This window comes from Mobula birostris, chromosome 10 (assembly GCF_030028105.1).
Source record: "Mobula birostris isolate sMobBir1 chromosome 10, sMobBir1.hap1, whole genome shotgun sequence".
Classification (NCBI taxonomy): Eukaryota; Metazoa; Chordata; class Chondrichthyes; order Myliobatiformes; family Myliobatidae; genus Mobula; species Mobula birostris.
Window position 1 is genome coordinate 18,253,195 of NC_092379.1, and position 16,066 is coordinate 18,269,260.

The 16,066-nt window shown below is 49.6% G+C and overlaps 1 protein-coding gene across 2 annotated transcripts; it reads right to left on the reverse strand.

Annotated features, from left to right (window-relative positions):
- Window positions 1-368: 368 nt before the first annotated feature.
- On the reverse strand, window positions 369-7,549 carry thtpa (thiamine triphosphatase). 2 transcript variants are annotated; one of them, XM_072271179.1, is made up of 3 exons: window positions 7,487-7,549; window positions 3,265-3,788; window positions 369-915 (listed from the first exon to the last, which is right to left on the reverse strand). In XM_072271179.1, the coding sequence occupies exons 2-3, from the start codon at window positions 3,767-3,769 to the stop codon at window positions 815-817; spliced, it is 606 nt and encodes a 201-aa protein (XP_072127280.1). In that variant the 5' UTR covers window positions 3,770-3,788; window positions 7,487-7,549; the 3' UTR covers window positions 369-814. The 2 variants fall into 2 exon arrangements, with proteins under 2 accessions (XP_072127280.1, XP_072127278.1); XM_072271177.1 differs by lacking the exon at window positions 7,487-7,549 and adding an exon at window positions 7,247-7,347.
- Window positions 7,550-16,066: the final 8,517 nt, after the last annotated feature.

Below are 16,066 nucleotides of genomic sequence, written 5' to 3' on the forward strand. Positions count from 1 at the left end.
ATTTAAACTGGAGATGGCGCAGGGTGGGCTTACGGAGATTTTTGAAGAAGAAAAGCTGCCTTAAATTTAATCCCCAGTGAAGATGGTAGAGTTCATCATCAAATCAATCAGTTAAAATCGGTGTTTGTACCTGGCTGGTAGCCCGGTAACTGGAGAAAGTACGAAGGCAAATTCACTGTGATGACAAAGTTGTTCTACCAGGTAGACTGGGGCTTGTATTTCTTGGAATTCAGCAGGAACAGAAGGCGAGGGGAGAGGAAGAGGCTGGGTTGCTTCCATCAGTAGGAGAGCCACTAACAAGAAGAACACGACACAAAAGATACAGACTGGACATCGATAGTTCATTACAGTGGAGTTTTATGCTCCAGCTGGGAAAAGTGCCGTTACAATCAAGTTACGTTGCCCGTGGGAAAATACAGACACCCAATCAATCGCTGTCTTTATTTCACTTGTCTGTGACACGCCGAGTAACTGGAACCAGAATTATGTATAAAAACAGTGTGGTGTGAATCTCCCGGGTGGAGTGGGGGTTGCAGTTGGGCAGACATCCCAGTCCGATGAAATCCCCACACTCTGCAGAGGCGGATGGGGAGCGTTTCTGGAGCCCTGGGGAGTCTGGAGCCTCAGCTGCCTCGACACCTTGCGCAGTGCCGGAGTCTTGCTGTGCACCGGAAGTTCTGGGCCTGGGGAGGGGTGCACGGAGCACGGTTGCAGCACTGGGGTAATTATCACATGCTGCTCCCAGTGGAGATGCTGAGCTCCCGAGGCACTTGCCCCACGCCCCATCCCTACGCTCCCCACTCCCTGACTCCGGCTACAGGACTCTGGCGTCCAAGAGCTTCTGGTAGTGAAGTGGGCGGAACTTCTGCAGGAAGACGTGCATCTTGCCAGGAAGGACCTCTTCACCGTCCAGACCTGAGGAAGGAGACAGGATAGAGGACACGTCAAAAACTCAGCACAACAACCCCCTCCGCACTGTGGGGGCGGATGCAGACATCCAATAAAACACAGAAAACCTACAACACAATACAGGCCCTTCGGCCCACAAAGCTGTGCCAAACATGTCCTTACCTTGGAAATTACCGAGGATTACTCATAGCCCTCTATTTTCTGAGCTCCATGTACCTGTCCAGGAGTCTCTTAAAAGACCCTATCCTATCTGCCTCCACCACCGTCGCCAGCAGCCCTTTCCACACACTCACCACTCACTGCATAAAAAATCTTACCCCTGATATCTCCTCTGTACCTACTTCCAAGCAGCTTAAAACTGGGGCCTCTTGTGGTAGCCATGATGAGACCCAATGGACCACAGCTCCACTGAATCTACCTGCAACCACCCCACCCCTGTTCCTTCCCTCCCCATCTCCGCAAAACCCTCCCCTCCTTGTACTCTACCTGCCTCAGTGACCGCCTCCCTCCCTTAAACCCTACCCCATCACCTTGAAACAGTCCCTCCCCTATGTCCTACCCCGTTACCATAAAACCCTCCCTCCCCTACGCCCTACCCGTCACTATAGAACCCTCCCTCCCCTACGCCCTACCCCGTCACCATTAAACCCTACCTCCCTCCCCTATGCCCTACCCCATCACCATGACACCCTCCCTCTCCTACACCCTACCCCATCACCATGAAACAGTCCCTCCCCTACACCGTACCCCATCACCATGAAACCCTCCCTCCCTCCCCTACGCCCTACCCTGTCACCATAGTACCCTCCCTCCCCTATGCCCTACCCCATCACCATGAAACCCTCCCTCCCCTATGCCCTACCCTGTCACCATAGAACCCTCCCTCCTCTACGCCCTACATCACCATAGAACCATAAAACCCTACCTCCCTCCCCTACACCATGAAACCCTCCCTCCCCTACGTCCTACCCCATCACCATAAACCCTCCCTCCCCTACATCCTACCCTGTCACCATTAAACCCTCCCTCCCAAACACTCTACCCCGTCACCATGAAACCCTCCCTCCCCTACGTCCTACCCTGTCACCATTAAACCCTCCCTCCCACTCTACCCCGTCACCATGAAACCCTCCCTCCCCTACGCCCTACCCCATCACCATAAACCCTCCCTCCCCTACGTCCTACCCTGTCACCATTAAACCCTCCCTCCCAAACACTCTACCCTATCACCATTAAACCCTCCCTCCCAAACACTCTACCCCGTCACCATGAAACCCTCCCTCCCCTACGCCCTACCCCGTCACCATGAAACAGTCCCTCCCCTACACCCTACCCCATCACCATGAAACCCTCCCTCCCTCCCCTACGCCCTACCCTGTCACCATAGTACCCTCCCTCCCCTATGCCCTACCCCATCACCATGAAACCCTCCCTCCCCTATGCCCTACCCTGTCACCATAGAACCCTCCCTCCTCTACGCCCTACATCACCATAGAACCATAAAACCCTACCTCCCTCCCCTACACCATGAAACCCTCCCTCCCCTACGCCCTACCCCATCACCATAAACCCTCCCTCCCCTACATCCTACCCTGTCACCATTAAACCCTCCCTCCCAAACACTCTACCCCGTCACCATGAAACCCTCCCTCCCCTACGCCCTACCCCATCACCATGAAACAGTCCCTCCCCTACACCCTACCCCATCACCATGAAACCCTCCCTCCCCTACGTCCTACCCTGTCACCATTAAACCCTCCCTCCCACTCTACCCCGTCACCATGAAACCCTCCCTCCCCTACGCCCTACCCCATCACCATAAACCCTCCCTCCCCTACGTCCTACCCTGTCACCATTAAACCCTCCCTCCCAAACACTCTACCCTATCACCATTAAACCCTCCCTCCCAAACACTCTACCCCGTCACCATGAAACCCTCCCTCCCCTACGCCCTACCCCGTCACCATGAAACAGTCCCTCCCCTACACCCTACCCCATCACCATGAAACCCTCCCTCCTACACCCTACACTGTCACCGTGAAACCCTCCTTCCCCTACGCCCTACCCCGTCACCGTATAACCCTCCCTCCCCCATGCCCTACCCCGTCACCGAGAAGACCTCCCTCCCCATGCCCTACCCTGTTTCCGTGAACCCCTCCTCCCATACACCCTACCCGGTGCACTCCTCATTGATCCCCATCTCTGTGAACCCTCCCCACCTCTAATATGCCCCTCCCTCCCCTACCCCCATTCCAGTCTCCCTCCCTCCACCCACTTCAGGGCGGGAAACACGACCTCTCGTTTCTGTGGGGCGTTACACTTCAGCGGATGAGGGGAAAATGCAGCCTCACCCACCCAGGCTGCGTGCCAGCTCCTCGATCCTGGCCTGGGCCGCGGGCACCTCGGCCTCGGTGCCCACCTCCACCTCGATCTCGCCTACTCGGTGGCCGAAGTCGGCCAGGTCCAGGTCCACCACCGTCCCCTGGGGCAGGCGGTAGGAGATGCGCTGGGTGTGGATGGTGGCGAACTCTTGCAGGTGCCCGCTCTCCACCAGCCGGTCCAGGCCACCCGCGGCGGCGGTCAGCAGGGGCCGCAGCAGGGCCAAGATCTCGGCCTCCGACGTGGTCTCGCGGTAGCTGGTGGTCCCGTCAGCCGGCCCCCCCGCCCCGACGCGGCTTTTCAGCTGCCAGCGGCCCTCGCGGGTCCGCAGCCACAGGTCGGCGGATGTGAGCCGCAGGTCTTCGGTGTCGAAGTAGCAGTCCAGCAGAGAGCGGCTGCCCAGGCGCTGCCCGCCCAGGGACGCCAAACGCCGCTCTGTGTCAGGGCGCACGGCAAACTTGCGCTCCACCTCGATGGGCATCGCCGTCCACGGCCGGGCTCTGGGGGTGGGAGCGGAGAGACAGAGGATGTCAGTGCGGGTCTGAGGAGGGTGAGGGGTCGGGGGTTCTCTGAGGGCAGAGAGGGGCAGCGGTGAATGGGCGTCTGAGAGGAGAGAGGCTGTGTGGGTGTCTGCGCAGGGGAGGAGGGGGCCAAGTGAGGGTCTCTAAGGAAGAGGAGGAAAGGGAATCAGGAAGGGAGGGAGGGGACAGCGGTGTATCAGAGAGGAGATGGGCTGAGGGGGCTCTGAGCTGGAAGAGGGAAGTCAGGGAGTGTTTCCAAGGCCGGGATCGGCAGGTTTCTAAGGTGGGGAAGAGAGGATGTCTGGGGCGGGGGGGAGAGATGGTTGCCGTGGGGAGGGAAGTAAGGAGAGCATTGGGCATCTGAAACTGGGGAGTCCAGAGGAGGGGTCGGGGGGTGGTCTGAAGGAGGGGATGTAGTCTGGTGGGGTGGTGTTCAGGGAGGTGAGGGGACCGGGGTGAGTCCAAGAGAGGAGACGGCAGTCAGGGGGCAGTCTGAGAGAGGGGAGGGGAAGGAAGGGCCAGGGGTGTGTCAAAGTGGGGAAGGGGGTGGGGGGTGTCTGAGTGGGGAAGTGGGAAGGGAGCCAGGAGGTGGGGGGGTATCGGAGTGGGGAAGGGGACTGGGGAGTGTCAGTGTCTGAGTGGGGTAGGGGTCTGGTGGTGGGTGTCAGAGGGGGGGGAAGAGGGAAGGGGGAAGGGAGTCAGGAGCTGGGGGGATGTGGGGAAGAGAGGTGGGGGGTGGTCTGTGTGGCAAGGGGCCAGGAAATGGATGTCTGAGGGAGGGAAAGGAGCTTGGGGGGGGTATCTGAGTGGGGAAGGGAAGGTCAGTGTCTGAGTGGGGTTGGGGTCCTGGGGTGGGTCAGTGTCTGAGTGGGGTAGGGGTCCGGGAGTGGGTGTCAGAGGGGGGAAGGGAATGTATCTGGGGAAGATGAGTGTCCAGTTGGGAGGGGAGTAGTGATCAAACGGAGAGCTGAGGGAGATCGGGGGTAGCACCAACACCCACCAGCCAAAGCTCACAACCTCTCAACACCCCCCCCAGCCACTTGCACCCGCACCCCGCCCCACACAACCCTCTGCTCACCCCTCCCTCAGACCACACAACCCTCTGCTCACCCCTCCCTCAGAACGTCCCACTCCCTTCTCCATCCATCCATTCCTCATTCTCTCCCTTCCTACTGTCAATCCCAAACTCCCCTAGCTCTCCTCTCACACCTCCCCTACTCATCCCCCTCGCCTCCCACTTAAAGGGATGACGGTGGATATGCAATGGCAAGCATTTAAAGGTTGCATGGATGAACTACAACAATTGTTCATCCCAGTTTGGCAAAAGAATAAATCAAGGAAGGTAGTGCACCCGTGGCTGACAAGGGAAATTAGGGATAGTATCAATTCCAAAGAAGAAGCATACAAATTAGCCAGAGAAAGTGGCTCACCTGAGGACTGGGAGAAATTCAGAGTTCAGCAGTGGAGGACAAAGGGCTTAATTAGGAGGGGGAAAAAAGATTATGAGAGAAAACTGGCAGGAAACATAAAAACGGACTGTAAAAGCTTTTATAGATATGTAAAAAGGAAAAGACTGGTAAAGACAAATGTAGGTCCCCTGCAGACAGAAACAGGTGAATTGATTATGGGGAGCAAGGACATGGCAGACCAATTGAATAATTACTTTGGTTCTGTCTTCACTAAGGAGGACATAAATAATCTTCCAGAAATAGTAGGGGACAGAGGGTCCAGTGAGATGGAGGAACTGAGCGAAATACATGTTAGTAGGGAAGTGGTGTCAGGTAAATTGAAGGGATTGAAGGCAGATAAATCCCCAGGGCCGGATGGTCTGCATCCCAGGGTGCTTAAGGAAGTAGCCCAAGAAATAGTGGATGCATTAGTGATAATTTTTCAAAACTCGTTAGATTCTGGTCTAGTTCCTGAGGATTGGAGGGTGGCGTATGTAACTCCACTTTTTAAAAAAGGAGGGAGAGAGAAACCAGGGAATTATAGACCGGTAAGCCCAACGTCAGTGGTGGGGAAACTGCTGGAGTCAGTTATCAAGGATGTGATAACAGCACATTTGGAAAGCGGTGAAATGATCGGACAAAGTCAGCATGGATCTGTGAAAGGAAAATCATGTCTGACGAATCTCATAGAATTTTTTGAGGATGTAACTAGTAGAGTGGATAGGGGAGAATCAGTGGATGTGGTATATTTGGATTTTCAAAAGGCTTTTGACAAGGTCCCACACAGGAGATCAGTGTGCAAACTTAAAGCACACAGTATTGGGGGTAAGGTATTGGTGTGGGTGGAGAGTTGGTTAGCAGACAGGAAGCAAAGAGTGGGAACAAACGGGACCTTTTCAGAATGGCAGGCGGTGACTAGTGGGGTACCGCAAGGCTCAGTGCTGGGACCCCAGTTGTTTACAATATATATTAATGACTTGGATGAGGGAATTAAATGCAGCATCTCCAAGTTTGCGGATGACACGAAGCTGGGTGGCAGTGTTAGCTGTGAGGAGGATGCTAAGAGGATGCAGGGTGACTTGGATAGGTTGGGTGGGCAAATTCATGGCAGATGCAATTTAATGTGGATAAATGTGAAGTTATCCACTTTGGTGGCAAAAATAGGAAAACAGATTATTATCTGAATGGTGGCCGATTAGGAAAAGGGGAGGTGCAACGAGACCTGGGTGTCATTATACACCAGTCATTGAAAGTGGGCATGCAGGTACAGCAGGCGGTGAAAAAGGCGAATGGTATGCTGGCATTTATAGCGAGAGGATTCGAGTACAGGAGCAGGGAAGTACTACTGCAGTTGTACAAGGCCTTGGTGAGACCACACCTGGAGTATTGTGTGCAGTTTTGGTCCCCTAATCTGAGGAAAGACATCCTTGCCATAGAGGGAGTACAAAGAAGGTTCACCAGATTGATTCCTGGGATGGCAGGACTTTCATATGAAGAAAGACTGGATGAACTGGGCTTGTACTCGTTGGAATTTAGAAGATTGAGGGGGGATCTGATTGAAACGTATAAAATCCTAAAGGGATTGGACAGGCTAGATGCAGGAAGATTGTTCACGATGTTGGGGAAGTCCAGAACGAGGGGTCACAGTTTGAGGATAGAGAGGAAGCCTTTTAGGACCGAGATGAGGAAAAACTTCTTCACACAGGGAGTGGTGAATCTGTGGAATTCTCTGCCACAGGAAACAGTTGAGGCCAGTTCATTGGCTATATTTAAGAGGGAGTTAGATATGGCCCTTGTGGCTAAAGGGATCAGGGGGTATGGAGGGAAGGCTGGTGCGGGGTTCTGAGTTGGATGATCAGCCATGATCATAATAAATGGCGGTGCTGGCTCGAAGGGCCGAATGGCCTATTCCTGCACCTATTTTCTATGTTTCATCCCCACTCGCCCTCTCCACACCCCTCCCCCACCACCCCGCGCCCTCACACTCACCCCCCAGCCCCAACACCCCTCTCTCTCCTCTGCAGAACTCCGGAAGTCCGCCGCTGAGCTCGAACCGCCTTGCCTGCCGGGAACTGTAGGATATTTGTAGTTTTAAACCCCACTTCCTCCTTTTTACTGCTTTCCTTCCAGTCCCTGTGAAGGGTCTCGGTCCAAAAATGTCGACTGTTTATCTCCCTCCATAGCTGCTGTCTGCTCTGCTGAATTGCTCCAGCATTTTGTGTATGTTACCGTAATTTATTGTCGTCTTGGGCTTTCTGCTCTCTACGCCTGTAGTCTGCAGCTGCGCTTACGCTTCGCCTTTCGGGAGCTGTAGTTTTAATGACGCAGAGGCGTATTTTTTCCAAAAAGACACTTTATTCAGAAATATTACAAAATAAAGTTATTTACAAAAAAAACATTCGTTGACTCTGAGTCCTTATTCAATAAATAAAGTTATTTACAATAAATCATGCGTTAACTCTCAGTCCGTATTCAAAATAAAGATGTTTACAATAAATCATTCGTTCACTCTCAAACCATGGTCAAGAATAAAACTTATTTACAATAAAAATATACACAGAGGCGTATACTTCAGGAACAGGCCGTTCGATCCACCGAGTCTGTGTCAACTATGATTCCAATCAGCCTGCGCATCGAGCCACAGAGCGTTACAGAATGATACACAACAATACAGGCCATTTGGCCCATCAGGTCAGTACCAATGATGTTGTCCCAATTCCTCTTGCTCAGGTAGTGTGTGGTACCCACCTGCTTCAACCAGGCTTCAGTCATACCGGTGCCCAAGAGGAGTGTGGTGACCAGCCTCAATGACTATAGCCCGGTAGCACTGGCATCCACTGTGATGAAGTATATCAACTCCTGTCTGAGAAACAACTTGAATTTTCTCCAAATTTCCTACCACAGAGATGCCATATCATTGGATCTTCGCTCAGACCTGGAACATCTGAATTGATGACAACTCAGCATTCAATACCACCATCTCCTCAAAACCAATCAATAAGCATCAAGACCTGGGCCTCAATACTTCCTTATTCCCTCACTTGCAGAGCCCAGACAGTTTGGATTGGTACAACGTCTCGTCCACGATCTCCATCGGCACAGGTGCACCTCAGGACTGAGTGCTTAGTCCCCCTGCTCTACCACTTAACACTTCTGGCTGTGGGGCTAAGCACATGATCAAGTTTGCCGATGACGCCACTGTCACTGGCTGAATCAAGGGAAATTGAAAGTCCAGCTGAGTGGCACCACAACAACAGCCTCTCGCTCCATGCCAGCAAGAGCAAGGAGCTGACTACGAGAAGGAAACCAGAGGTCCTCATTGGAAGATCAAGGTGGAGAGGGTCTGCACCTTTAAATTCCTCAGTGTTATTATTTCAGAGAAGCTGACCTGGGTGCAATTATGCAGAAAGCAGGGCAGTGCCATATTTCCTTAGGAGTTGGTGGAGATTTGGCAAACATCTAAAACTTTGACAAACTTCAAAAAGTAGTGTATTTGGCTCCATCCATCACAGCCCTCCTGACCATTGAGCACATCTACATGAAATATTGTCACAGGAAAGCAGCATCTGTCATCAGGGATATGTTCTCTTGTTACTGTTATCATCAGGAAGGAGTACAGGAGCCTCAGGTCCCACACCACCAGGTTCAGGAACAGTTATTACTCCTCAACCATCAGGCTCTTCAGTCAGAGGGGATAAATTCAGCCAGCCTCATTTGCCCCATCACTGAACTGTTCCCACAACCTATGGACTCACTTTCAAGGACGCTTCATCTCATGATCTTGGTATTTATTGCTCATTCTGCACCCGGTGGTGCAGAAGGTTGGGACGGAGAAGAGGAGAGCTGTCATTATTGGAGACTCTACAGTCAGGGGAGCCAACAGGAGATTTTGTGGACGTGAGAAGGACACCCGCATGGTTTGTTGCCTCCCGGGTGCCAGGGTCCGGGATGTCTCTGACCGGGTGCACAACATCCTGGTACGAGAGGGAAAGCAACCAGAAGTCATGATACATTTTGGCACCAACGACATAGGCAGGAAGAGGGATGGGGTCCTGAAGAGTGAGTTTCGGGACCTAGGCAGAAGGCTGAAGAACAGGACCTCAAGGGTGGCGTTCTCAGGATTGCTGCCAGTGCAACGTGACAGTGATGGTAAGAATTGGAGGAGATGGCAGTTGAATGCGTGGCTGAGGAGTTGGTGCAGGGAGCAGGGTTTTAGATTTTTAGATCATTGGGATCTCTTCTGGGGAAGGTGGGACCTGTACAGATTGGATGAATTGCACCCGAACTCGAGTGGAAGCAATATCTTTGCAGGTAGGTTTGCTAGCATGGTTCGGGAGAGTTTAAACTAATTTGCAAGGAGGATGGGACCCAGAGCGATAGAGCAGTGAAAGAAGTGCAAGGAGTAAAGCCAGATCTAACATACAGGGAGGCTTTGAGGAAAGAGAAGCAAAATAAACGGTGTAAAGACAGTAAGGTAGAAGAGCTGAAATGTGTGAACCTCAATGCAAGAAGCATCAGGAACAAAGGTGATGAACTGAGAGCTTGGATACATACATGGAATTATGATGTAGTGGCCATTACAGAGACTTGGCTGGCACCAGGGCAGGAATGAATTCTCAATATTCCTGAATTTCAGTGCTTTAAAAGGGATAGAGAGGGCGGAAAATGGGGAGGAGGGGTGGCATTACTGGTCAGGGATACTATTACAGCTACAGAAAGGGTGGGTATTGTAGCAGGATCCTCTTTTAAGTCAGTATGGGTGGAAGTCAGGAACAGGAAGGGAGCAGTTACTCTATTGGGGGTATTCTATGGGCCCCCTGGTAGCAGCAGAGATACAGAGGAGCAGATTGGGAGGCAGATTTTGGAAAGGTGCAAAAATAACAGGGTTGTTATCATGGGTGACTTTAACTTCCCTAATATTGATTGGCACCTGATTAGTTCCAAGGGTTTAGATGGGGCAGAGTTTATTAAGTGTATCCAGGACGGATTCCTGTCACAGTATGTGGACAGGCCAACCGGGGTAATGCCATACTAGATCTAGTACTAGGTAATGAACCGGGTCAGGTCACAGATCTCTCAGTGGGTGAGCATCTGGGGGATAGTGACCACCGCTCCCTGGCCTTTAGCATTATCATGGAAAAGGATAGAATCAGAGAGGACAGGAAAATTTTTAATTGGGGAAAGGCAAATTATAAGGCTAAAGCTGGAACTTGCGGGTGTGAATTGGGATGATGTTTTTGCAGGCAAATGTGCTATGGACATGTGGTCGATGTTTAGGGATCTCTTGCAGGATGTTAGGGATAAATTTGTCCCGGTGAGGAAGATAAAGAATGGTAGGGTGAAGGAACCATAGGTGACAAGTGAGGTGGAAAATCTAGTCAGGCGGAAGAAGGCAGCATACATGAGATTTAGGAAGCAAGGATCAGATGGGTCTATAGAGGAGTATAGGGAAGCAAGAAAGGATCTTAAGAAGGGGCTGAGAAGAGCAAGAAAGAGGCATGAGAAGGCCTTGGCAAGTAGGGTAAGGGAAAGCCCCAGGGCATTCTTCAATTATGTGAAGAAAAAAAGGATGACAGGAGTGAAGGTAGGACTGATTAGAGATAAAGGTGGGAAGATGTGCCTGGAGGCTGTGGAAGTGAGCGAGGTCCTCAATGAATACTTCTCTTCGGTATTCACCAATGAGAGGGAACTTGATGAAGGTGAGGACAATATGAGTGAGGCTGATGTTCTGGAACATGTTGATATTAAGGGAGAGGAGGTGTTGGAGTTATTAAAATACACTAGGACGGATAAGTCCCCGGGGACTGATGGAATATTCCCCAGGCTGCTCCATGAGGCAAGAGAAGAGATTGCTGAGCCTCTGGTTAGGATCTTTATGTCCTCGTTGTCCACGGGAATGGTACCGGAGGATTGGAGGGAGGCGAATGTTGTCTCTTTGTTCAAAAAAGGTAGTAGGGATAGTAGGGATAGTCCGGGTAATTATAGACCAGCGAGCCTTACGTCTGTGATGGGAAAGCTGTTGGAAAAGATTCTTAGAGATAGGATTTATGGGCATTTAGAGAATCATGGTCTGATCAGGGACAGTCAGCACGGCTTTGTGAAGGGAAGATTGTGTCTAACGAGCCTGATACAGTTCTTTGAGGAGGTGACCAGGCATATAGATGAGGGCAGTGCAGTGGATGTGATCTATATGGATTTTAGAAAGGTATTTGACAAGGTTCCACACAGTAGGCTTATTCAGAAAGTCAGAAGGCATGGGATCCAGGGAAGTTTGGCCAGGTGGATTCAGAATTGGCTTGCCTGCAGAAGGCAGAGGGTGGTGGTGGAGGGAGTACATTCAGATTGGAGGATTGTGACTAGTGGTGTCCCACAAGGATCTGTTCTGGGACCTCTACTTTTCGTGATTTTTATTAACGACCTGGATGTGGGGGTAGAAGGGTGGGTTGGCAAGTTTGTAGATGACACGAAGGTTGGTGGTTTTGTAGATCGTGTAGAGGATTGTCAAAGATTGCAGAGAGACATTGATAGGATGCAGAAGTGGGCTGAGAAGTGGCAGATGGAGTTCAACCCGGAGAAGTGTGAGGTGGTACACTTTGGAAGGACAAACTCCAAGGCAGAGTACAAAGTAAATGGCAGGATACTTGGTAATGTGGAGGAGCAGAGGGATCTCGGGGTACATGTCCACAGATCCTTGAAAGTTGCCTCACAGGTGGATAGGGTAGTTAAGAAAGCTTATGGGGTGTTAGCTTTCATAAGTCGAGGGATAGAATTTAAGAGTCGCAATGTAATGATGCAGTTCTATAAAACTCTGGTTAGGCCACACTTGGAGTACTGTGTCCAGTTCTGGTTGCCTCACTATGGGAAGGATGTGGAAGTATTGGAAAGAGTACAGAGGAGATTTACCAGGATGCTGCCTGGTTTAGAAAGTATGCATTATGATCAGAGATTAAGGGAGCTAGGGCTTTACTCTTTGGAGAGAAGGAGGATGAGAGGAGACATGATAGCGGTGTACAAGATAATAAGAGGAATAGATAGAGTGGATAGCCAGCGCCTCTTCCCCAGGGCACCACTGCTCAATACAAGAGGACATGGCTTTAAGGTAAGGGGTGGGAAGTTCAAGGGGGATATTAGAGGAAGTTTTTTTACTCAGAGAGTGGTTAGTGCGTGGAATGTACTGCCTGAGTCAGTGGTGGAGGCAGATACACTTATGAAGTTTAAGAGACTACTAGACAGGTATATGGAGGAATCTAAGGTGGGGGCTTATATGGGAGGCAGGGTTTGAGGGTCGGCACAACATTGTGGGCCGAAGGGCCTGTACAGCGCTGTACTATTCCATGTTCTATGTTCTATGTTCTATTTATTTATTATTATTATTTCTGTCTTTTTGTATTTGCACAGTTTGTTGTCTTCGGTACTGTGGTTGAATGCCCAGTTTGGGGGGGGGGGAGTGCGGTGGTCTTTCATTCACTCTGTGATCGTTATTCCATAGATTTATTGAGCCTACACACAAGAAAATGAATCTCAGGGTTGTACATGGTGACAAATATATGTATTTCTCTCAGGAGGTGACAAGAGGGTGTACAGGAGAGAGATATGCCAACTGGTGGAATGGTGCCACAGCAAAAACCTGGCACTCATTGTCAGTAAGATGAAAGAGCTGATTGTGGACTTCAGGAAGGGTAAGAGGAAGGAACACATACCAATCCTCATAGAGGGATCAGAAGTGGAGAGAGTGAGCAGTTTCAAGTTCCTGGGCGTCAAGATCTCTGAGGACCTAACCTGGTTCCAACATATTGATGCAGTTATAAAGAAGGCAAGACAGTGTCTAAACTTTATTAGGAGTTTGAAGAGATTTGGTATGACAACAAATACACTCAAAAACTTCTATAGATGTACCATGGAGAGCATTCTGACAGGCTGCATCACTGTCTGGTATGGAGGGGGGGCTACTATACAGGACCGAAAGAAGCTGCAGGGGGTTGTAAATTTAGTCGACCCCATCTTGCTACTAGCCTACAAAGTACCCAGGACATCTTCAGGGAGCAGTGTCTCAGAAAGTCATTATTAAGGACGTCCAACACCCAGGGCATGCCCTTTTCTCACTGTTACCATCAAGTAGGAGGTACAGAAGCCTGAAGTCACACACTCAGCGATTCAGGAACAGCTTCTTCCCCTCTGCCATCCGATTCCTAAATGGACATTGAACCCTTGGAAACTACCTCACTTTTTAAATCTATATTATTTCTGCTTGTTGCACGATTTTTAATCTAGTCACTGTACATATACTGTAATTGATTTACTTATTTATTATTTTTTTTTCTTTTATATTATGTATTGCATTGAACTGCTGCTGCTAAGTTAACAAATTTCACAACACATGCCGGTGATAATAAACCTGATTCTGATTCTCTGTGTGAAAAAGTTGCCCCTCAGTTCTCTCTCACTATGAACCCACGCCTCCTAGTTTTGTACCCCTACACTGGAGGGCTTCCCCTCTTTCTCCTACTGTGCAAGGAATAAGGACCTAACCTGGGCCAACTTCTCCCTTTAACTCAGGCAACATCCTCGTAAATCTTTTCTGCACCCTTTCTAGCCTAACCTCGCCTTCCCCGTAGCAAGGTGACCAAACTGCACATGGTACTTAAAGTGCAGCCTCACCAATGGCTTGTTGAACTTCTTTTTCTGGTTAATTTTCAGTGTCTTACGTTATATACCCCTAGGGTTCATTCTTTCTGTGGACTGTCACTTTAAAATGCCAGGAGAATGACTCTGACTTTTGGATTTCTACTGACTACAAAATTGCTTAGTTACTATGGTAAGAGAGGTGAAGTAACATAATGGACAATGAATGTATATACAAGTTTGCGGCTTGTTTTGAATAAGCAAGGTCAGATGATCCTCTTACAGACACACATAGAGAGACACATGTTCAGAGTCGAGATGGTTTTGATCAATGAAAGACAGCAGTGAGTGAGGTTGCTGGTTTAAACTTTTAGTAGCCCAAAACGAGTGAGTTGAGATCAATCCAGAGTATTGATAATTGACTCTCACAAGTGCTGCAACTAGAAGAATTTGGCAGAGAAAGAGGAGGGGAGAGAAAGGTTTGAAACAGAAGAAACCTAGTGACAAAGAGGTCACTGTTTGGACTCTCTCTAAGTAGCCCGTAGGGGTGAGTTTGATTTCATTCGAATATGAAAGGATGATTGTCACATAGTTAATCCACAGGACTGGGTTCTCTGGTGAGGGGAACACCTTTGTTCTCTGGTGACTGGGCTTGCATACTCTGGAATTTAGAAGGCTGAGAGGGGATCTTATTGAAACATATAAGATTATTAAGGGATTGGACATGCTGCAGGCAGGAAGCATGTTCCCGCTGATGGGTGAGTCCAGAACCAGAGGCCACAGTTTAAGAATTAGGGGTAGGCCATTTAGAACGGAGTTGAGGAAAAACTTTTTCACCCAGAGAGTGGTGGATGTATGGAATGCTCTGCCCCAGAAGGCTGTGGAGGCCAAGTCTCTGGATGCTTTCAAAAAAGAGATGGATAGAGCTCTTAAAGATAGTGGAATCAAAGGTTATGGGGATGAGGCAGGAACTGGATACTGATAATGGATGATTAGCCATGATCACAGTGAGTGGCGGTGCTGGCTCGAAGGGCCGAATGGCCTACTCCTGCACCTATTGTCTATTGTCTATTGTGAATACCACGTGTGTATTTACGCTTTGTCTGGGTGTGGTAGTTCACTGAAGAAAGGCACCCCTGAGGCAAATCACTGTTGAAATTATTTCGTATGATGTGGAACTGGATAAGTGGCTATCACGTTGTGCGTGATTGGGGTAACCTTGTGGAATCTACCGGTGTGTCGACCCTTGCCTGGGTGGTGGTTCCCTTGAAGAGGGTCCCCTTTGTGATAAGCTACTGTTGGTGATAATCCATATGTGGACTCGGTTTGAGTATCCTGTGGCCACCACTTTGGGATGTCCAATAGCTGAATTCGGGTGGGGTACCACTTGTGTTGAAAGGATATTTGTTGAAGATCACTGTCGGTGATACTTTTGTGTGCAGAGTGGAACAACTTCGGAGATAAAACCTACTGCTATTGTTATTCTGTACTGCTGTCGTGGCATCTGTGAAATAGCGATGTAATTGCCTTGTCACAACATTTGCCTTTGGATTACAAACATCTCACATTAATTGCAGCTCCTCCCGTGGAGGGTCAGACACCCTGAGCCAATAGGCTGGTCCTGGACTTATTTCCATCTGGCATAGTTTGCATATTGTTTGATTGTTGGTGGTTTTTGTATTGTTATATTTATGCTCTATTCTTGGTTGGTGCAGCTGTAACGAAACCCAATTTCCCTCGGGATCAATAAAGTATATCTATCTATTAACATGAAGATTGAACTGACTTCTCTTTCCACACCATCGTAAGACTGTATCACCTACCACCCTTGCTCTGAAGGAGCTTGGGGATTTATCTATACACCTATATATGCATAACACTGTTAACTCTTGATTTACCTGTTTTAAGTTACTATAATAGTATATATATTATTACTATAATTACTATAATAGTGTTTTGTTAACAGCAAAACCAGACTCCAGGTGTGTTCTATTGCAGCTGATACTTTTACAGGGTTGCGTGTACGTGACACTTATATGTGAAATAACATCTCCTCCTCGCTGACGATCAATGCTGGTGCACCTCAGGGGTGTGTGCTTAGCCCACTGCTCTACTCTCTCTACCCCCACGACTGTGCGGCTAGGCACAGCTCAAATGTCGTGTATAAATTTCCTGACGATACAACCG